At 30.1% G+C, this 8,254-nt stretch overlaps 1 protein-coding gene across 1 annotated transcript; it reads left to right on the top strand.

The window, feature by feature from the left end:
* On the top strand, positions 1 to 5,600 carry LOC132934742 (uncharacterized). The gene is made up of 2 exons (XM_061001087.1): positions 1 to 376; positions 5,424 to 5,600. Exons 1-2 carry the CDS (start codon positions 26 to 28, stop codon positions 5,472 to 5,474), a joined length of 402 nt encoding a protein of 133 aa, XP_060857070.1. The 5' UTR covers positions 1 to 25; the 3' UTR covers positions 5,475 to 5,600.
* The last annotated feature ends 2,654 nt before the right edge of the window (positions 5,601 to 8,254 follow it).

The raw sequence follows: 8,254 nt of genomic DNA, 5'->3' as shown, positions 1-8,254 counted from the left end.
TCCGCCCAAACAGTGTGCCCACACAATGAATACCGTCCGAACGTGTTTCTGCGAACAGGCCGGGGCGGACGCCGGCAAGTACCAGCGGAGAATGCCGCAGCGACTGGGGGACGGAGTCCGGGCGGCGGTTGATGCAGCGATGATGCGTTACTATTATAAGCCGTCAAAGTGCAAAGCCACCCAAGTGCTAGTCGACGTGTCCGCCGTGGAGGTGCGTAGGCTGATGGAGGTGCACCCGTCGGTCATCAAGTTGCCGTCGGGCTACTGCTTCGACCTGACGCCATCCGATGAGCTGGTCGTGGCCCGGACGTGCCGACCAGTACTGCGGCCAGGGCAATTACACGTGCGTCAACAAGTGCTGCAAACACGACGACGAGTAAGTCTACGGCGGCCTATATAAGTATAAAGTAGTAGTCTTAATGCTTATACTGCAGCTGATGCCGCGGTTATCGATGGTAAAGGGATGTTGGAGATTAGGAGTTGTCCCGATTGATGTAATTTCGATATGTGCGTGTATTGAGTGGAGCCGAGAACATGGTTCAGTGGAACTGGCCAGTGCCAGACCTGATTTTGAGGGTGGGTGTCGGGTAGTACAATATATTTTGTAACTATGTCTATGAATATTACGATACCTAAGTATTATTGAGATTATAGCTATTGACCATGCAATGATATTATTTTGATATGAGTAAATTACGTAAATTTTTTCTACTCTGCAAGATACTTCTTTTTAATAATTTTTTTGTTGAAAATCAACAATTCCAACGATTTTAACATAAAAACGATGGCATCCAAAGCAATTTGGCCAATTTCTGTAGATAACTTAAAATAAGCACGACCCCTAGCATATTTTGACTGCACCACGTCAGCGTCAAAAACTACATAAATATGAATAACAAATATGTTTTTAAAAAAGGCGTCCTGTAAGTAAGACCTAATAATAATGGCACAATGAAATGATGACTGACGAGGGATTTCGTAGGTTCAGACTTCAGATCATAGGTAAACAAGACCCCAATCAGCTGATCGAGTTTCGCTTCTATATTGCTCTATGATAATAATCACGAATAACGATTTAGATCTTACTTGAATCGAAATACTGCTTAGATCATATACTATACAGTGTGATTCCTTTTAAAGGTAACACTAAATAATTCTGTCCAGTGAAATCGGATTAATATGCGGTTTTTGGGAGGGGATAGGGAATACATAAATACACATTTCTTGATGATTTTTACATTTTTAGATCTTTTCGTGTGCGCATGCGCAATACAACTTGCATTTTTTTAAACGGCGACAGGTGTTTTGAATATCAAATTCGGATAGACCGAATTTTATAAGTCGATTTGGTCCTTTTTACCATACCTCTAAAATCAAAATTGACCAAATGGCAACCAGTCAAAGTTTCGATTAAAATTATTGAATTGTTCAACAATCTTACTAGAATTTTTTGAATTATTATAAAATTTTAAGTATTTTTTTTTGTTTCCGTAGGTTTGCAGATATTATTAAATCATTTTAATTTAATTTTGAGGAATTAATTAACCTCAATTAGACGTAAATGTTAGTTCATTTACTAATTACTATAGGTAAGAAACGATTAAAATAATTAACACAATATTTTTATAATTTTAATCATTTCTATTATTTATTTGGAGTAAAATATAATAATATACATAAAAGCTTTAAGTCCACACGAACAATATCTTTGAATTAGGAACAACGAAATAACTAAAATCGTTATTCTTCGTTTAAATATCTAATGTTCTATACATTTAAACTTAAATTTCTATTTAATGTATTTTTGGTTCCGGTATGGAATATTTAAGAAGAGCTTTGTATTTCATTGGCAATTTCTAAATATACATAATGCATTTTAATATTTAAATACATTTAAACAGCATAGAGAAAAAATAATGTGCGATCTTGTATCTTATTGTTAAAAAACAGGGATGGCGAAAATTTCGGTTTGGGGGTAGCACTAATTTTTATTTTTGTATAATATCCTGAAAGCACTAATTGAGCACTAAAAGTTGGTAGTGCATCGGGAATTAGTACGTTTCATTTTCCCACAGCGTGAAGTTAGCGGGACGTTTTTATAATCGTGGATAATTGATGGGTAGGTTGGATCACTAATTTTTATTTTTGTATATTCTTTCTTGGTTGGACCACCTATATTTGTAATAAGCTGGAATATTATATATTTTATAAAAACCATACGATATTTCTACCATGAAAACGTGTAAAATATAATTAACATTTGACATATAATTTTGATTTAGTGTACCTACATCTATTAATCAGCATATTGTATGACCTCGGATGGACGGGTTTATTTGCATTTAAACAAGTAGGAATTTTCTTAATCAACTACAGTACTTTCCGCTAGCGAATCATCTTAATATATTTGTGAAAATTCTATTTATACGATTGGTATATATATTATGTTTTTAAATTAATATATTATACATTTATACCATTAAATACTTTTGACTGTTGGGGAAGAATATTAATAGTACCCAGAATAAAATCACTATAATATGCATCAAATATAAATTTAAAAAAAAAATATACATTAATAATGTGTTTTTAAGAATTTATTTAAGAAATTAGATTTTTTGTTTAAATACTATGCTGAATGCTGATACGTCATACTGCATAGATATTATTCCAACTAAAATGCTTATACATTTTCTTTAAGCTATTAAAGAAATCGATATTTTATATTTTTGTTGCACTAAGTATGTTTAGAATATGACACATATCTTTCTAAATAATTCTAACGAGTTTTCATAAGAGTAAAATCATTCAAGGCAGTGGTGTACGCAGGAATTTTCAATGGGGAGAGAAGGGCTTGAAAATTAGTTACAATTTTATTTTTATTTTGTCCTGTCTAATAATTTTAGACGTTTATTTGAGGTATTTTAAAATGTTTGTAACTTCTCAACTTTTCTGGTGGAAAAAATGCTCTAATCATAAACTTCGATGCCTGATGTATGTTTTTGGAAGGAAATTGTACTTTTAGAGGTCGAAATTGAAAATGCTCAGTGTTTTTCAAAATAATTGATGAAAAAAAATTTCAAGGTGAATAGAAATGTGACTACCACTCCAAACATAGTAAAAATTAGAAAAACAATAAAACTTATTTTCTTGACTCTAAGAAAAGTTATTGAGCGTGGACATTTTATATACACGCAGTGGCAAAATTTGAATAACACTATTTAAGTAATTTTAAGTACTATCAAAATTGAAACAAAGTTATAAAAATAAAATGCCGTTTTAAATTATTTGTGAAAAAAGTTTTTGTTGGATTCATTAAGAGAAAAAAATAATAATCGACGGTATATGTGTATAAAGTTTAACATTTTGTAATATAACTTTGAATAAACATTGGCACCACTGGTTTGCTATGTTAAATTTGTATAATGCATGGTTATAAATCTATAATTATTAATTTTTATTTAATATTTTTTCAGACAAAACTCACTAAGGAATTTAAATTTTCTACCTGCTACCCTCCAGTTTTATGATAACTGCCAATTTAATTTTGTTCTTGATAACTGCTATTCATTGTTCAAGAATTAAATCTGAACTCAATAAATTCAACTCAACAGATTCAAAAACAGAAAATTTTCTTGTTTATAGAGAGAAGTAAAAATACAGTAGGGTACTATCCATTTACATAGGGTACATACATCATAAAGTCTGTTAACTACTTTAGGTACCTACAAAATATTTATTATTTAAACATTTTAAAATATTAAAAACATTAATCTCAGTAAGTCAAAATAAAAGCAATAAGCGTCTAAAAACATGAAGATAAAGAAAAATCTATATTTTTAACTAAACTTTAGTACAAAATATTATATACGTAATGTGATACGTTATTACTAATTAACCTAAAAGTTTGATAAATTAAAAGTTAGTAGTCTCCGACTTTTCAACTAGTTAATATAAATCTTTTAAACAATTTTTGATTTGTTGGTCAAAAATTATTTTTAATCTTTTAATTTTTAATTTTTAACACATTCGTAACGAGCATCAAACTATTTCTGATTATGGGAACCCCATATATATTTAGGATGCCACATATTTTCTTTCAAAGTCATTGGGTCATATGTGACTTTTTTCGTGCAATTAACAGACTTCAAGGATTATTGATATTTATTATATTTGTGGCCAAGCGCAAAGTTATTATGGACTTACAGAAAAAGTTTAGAGGTTCAATGGATCACAGTGAATCGACACAAATTAACACTACCTCTGGGTCGTCATAAATGTATATGGATTTACACTAGACTTAAATTTTAATTAGGTACAAAAAAAATAATATTTACGAGGAATATTATCTTCCATAGAAATTCCGATATTAATATTTAATAATATTTATAATATTACTAATATCTTTTAAAATATTGGCTGACCGACTGTCATTGCTCAGAATCGTTTTTTGTAATCAACGATAAATTACTGAACTCAAATTTAACACAACCATTTCGGTGAACTGACCAATAACGAGCTACGTTTACTCGACACCGTCTATACCTTCTATTGTTATGAAAAGTTATGAGTATGCAAAATAGATACCTACTACAATTTAAAAATACATCCCTTTCCCACACCTAGATGTTATTAAAAATGAAATCAACCCTCGGTTATTTAACAACTACGTCAACAGTGAACTTAGTGAACTTGCAAAGATTGACACCCTACCTGTTGCCGCCACGGCCAAAATAAATAGATGCGCCGACGAGTGTCCGACCGTATCAAGTTCACGTTTTCGCCGTCGTGTCTAACGAGATACGAACGGTCGGCGGCGTTGTTTTCAATCCACGTTATCAACCTACTACGGTCCAACGAGACGCCAAGACGCCGAGGCTTTAAATAAAAAAAAAAATTTTAAATTATATCGTAGGAAAATTGAAATAATGCAAAATATCCCACGTATTAACACAGTTAACTTTTTTACGTTTGCCGTTTGCTCTAATTTTAAACAACACAGAATCGGTTCTGCTGAGTAAAAATTAGGTATGTTCTGCGTGGGTCGGTCAGAGAGAAATATAAAACAAAATATAGGGCCGTGAGATTTTTTTAAATATACTATTATCCATTATAATTTCTTTTTGATTTTAGCTAGCTCTATTTCCCTATCAGTATTCTGTTCTTAAAAATTGTAGTTTTAATTAATTTTTTCATAGTTAGGGTTGGGTGTTTGGGTCGGATTGATGGTACCTTTACACCCCTTATTGGGACAGGCCTAAGCAATAATATCACCGTATATGTTAAAGTGGGTTACATCTTAAAAAAAGAAAAATTGAAATGGCCATTGTAATAAATTATAAATTCCATTAGCAATAGACGTTGCTTTACACTGGATAATTATCTCCTCCTAATTAGACTAACGAGTATAAAATATCATGCAGTGGTTGGAAGTGCAAGCAGAGCGAGAAGCCGTTCACGATGTCCTCCTATGAAACAGACGCTACCGGCCGTCCGGTGGGCCAATCAAACCCAGTTGTACCACGAAACAAATGGTTAAGGACGGGTTCGTGTTGACCACGGATGGCAGCCTTTACCTTACTGGCGACCGCAAGCGCGTACCGAAGACCGGGTACTGCGTGGAGTATTACGCATTTACGTATTTTATCAAGATTTGAACATTAAAAACGAATATCCGTAGACACTTGAGATTTATATTATATGTTTATTTTATCAATTCCTATACTTGACACCATTTTCAAAATTTTGACTTATTTTGAGCTGTTTACGGGCAATTTCAAATTTCAATTTTTTTAGATTTTTTTCTATAAATATCAATGACAATTTATTTATTGGGACAAAAAGCGTCAGAAATTAATACAAGGCCCCTGTTATAATGCTTGAATAACAGTTGAAAAATATTAAAAATACATAGGCACAGTATTTTTTTATAAGCATTTAAAGTTTAATTTTTGAAAACTTAAATGAAATTTAAAATTTAAAAATGATTTTGTAGTTAAAAATGTATTCAACTTTTCTATTTAAAGATTAAAAACTTACAACAAGTTTCCACGTAAATATGATATTCTGTAACCAAAAAATCTCTAAAATATAAAACACGAATTACACTTTTACTGGGAAAAGTATGAAGTTCCAAAATCTGAAAACTAAGTTCCAATTAGATCCAAAAAAGGTGGATAAGTGGATGTCGCTCTGCTGTACAGTAAGTTACAAGTGGGTCACTGTAATGGATGGTGTTAAATTTGAATTCAATGATATAATATCATTGTATAAGAAAAACGATTCTGAGCGAAAACGGTCAGTCAGCCTATGATATTACCAAGTATATTTGATGATATTATTGTGAATAAAGTAATTTATATATAACCTATTTACGTGGAGCCTTATTGTTTTAAATTTTAAATCCTTAGCCATAACAGTTAAACATTTTATACATTTTTAACTACAAAATAATTAATAAATTATAAATTTGATAAATGTTGTCAACATTTGAACTTTAAATGCTTATAAAAAAAAATTGTGCCAATGTATTTTTAATATTTTTCAACTTCTATTAGAACGATATATCAGGAGCCTTATATTAAATTTTCACGCTTTTTTACCCAACAAAAAATTTTTTATTGATATTTATAGAAAAAAAAACTAAAAAAATTGAAAACTGACAATGTCCGTAAACCACTCAAAAAAGTCAAAATATTTTCAAAATGTTTTGGTGTATAGAAAATGCTAATATAAACATTCAGTGAAATTTTCAAGTATCTACAGTCATTCGTTTTTAATTACAATAAAATAAGAAAATTGTTACATGAGAAATCGAGTAAATATCAAATGTTGTAAAAATACAAATTTCAGACGCTCATAAAAATTTAATTTAAGTTTCTTCTAGACATTTTTTTTTTGATAAAGGTAGACAAACTTATGAGTTAAAAACAAATATTGAGTACATGCTTTATTGTTCACAAGTCACAACTGTTTTATTTGGTTTAAAATCTCAAAAAAAAAAATAGTTCATGTCTATGGATTTTACAATTATCATTAGTAGGTGGGTAAATATTACCTACATTATTTCTATATTATATTAGGATCCAGATTAGTTAAATTTAATATTATAATTGTATTGGTTAGCGTTAAATTATGATTTTATACCTAAATTAAAATAATATCAGATAGCTGATATTAGAATAAATATAAATAACAAAGTTAACCTAAAGTTATTTATTCACATAATTCATATTGAAACCTATGTCAAATAATGAAATAAATACCATTTTAAAAGTTACTAAATAGGTAATGTCAATACTCAATAAAAATGAACTTTAATATTGATATTTAGGAATACTTAAGAAGTGACTAGTGAGTAAAAATATTATTGTTTTTACCAATTATTAGATAGGTACCTAATAATTAATTATTATCACTGGATAAACATTCCAATACCTATTCAGTTATTATTATTTATTTAGGTACCTATAGTTTAATTTAAAATATCTAGTCACATGTTATGTATTTCTTTACTTGTTACCTATACATAATATAACATGACTTACATTAATCAAATTGGAGAAAAAAATTACAACGCATATTGTTAAAGCCTGGTCGTTTAACTTTCTATTTAAATCTTATGCAACTTTAATAGAAGTTACTTTTGTTGTGAACAAAATTACCAAATGCAAACATGAGTCTATTAGCAAATAGAAGATTTGGTTACTGTGAAATGGATCAAATAATTTAGGATAAACATTTAAGAATAAGTAGAGGCACTTACCATAAGTTATTTTGGCACCAACAAATTTCACCCTATAAGTTTCCCATGACTGGGATGGATTTATAGATTTTCTAAAATGGTAGTAATACTAGTGTTATTATAAGACTATTTGCATCATAATTTTCTACAATCCAATTTGTTGGAATCACACTGTATTCTCCTGAGGCTGGGAACCATAGGTGCTACATACCGTAACTGAACCGTAATAAATAATTTAATACATAGGTACCTGACTTTGCTTAGCTGCAGTCAAATACAGTCGTAATAAGTGCTCACTTTAGTTTGAATTTCAAGTTGTTCATCAATATTATTTGATGATATTATAATGAATATAATAGTATTATAATAATGTTGATTGTTGAATACAGAATAAATTCAAAATTGATAATATTTAATAGTTATAAATTTCCAAACACTCTCACCTGTTTTCATTCAAATTTCACTGTAGCAGTCGTAATCAATAAACTGCGGTCGACACTCGATGGTCAC

The sequence above is a fragment of the Metopolophium dirhodum genome, chromosome 1 (assembly GCF_019925205.1).
Source record: "Metopolophium dirhodum isolate CAU chromosome 1, ASM1992520v1, whole genome shotgun sequence".
Lineage (NCBI taxonomy): Eukaryota > Metazoa > Arthropoda > Insecta > Hemiptera > Aphididae > Metopolophium > Metopolophium dirhodum.
Note: the sequence above shows the minus strand (reverse complement) of the source record. Positions and strands in the feature narration are given on the sequence as shown.

Coding starts and splice junctions, on each gene's coding strand:
- LOC132934742 (XM_061001087.1), top strand. CDS start 26: ATGAATACCGTCCGAACGTGTTTCTGCGAACAGGCCGGGGCGGACGCC. Junction 377..5,423: donor TGCTGCAAACACGACGACGA/GTAAGTCTACGG, acceptor AATATCATGCAG/TGGTTGGAAGTGCAAGCAGA.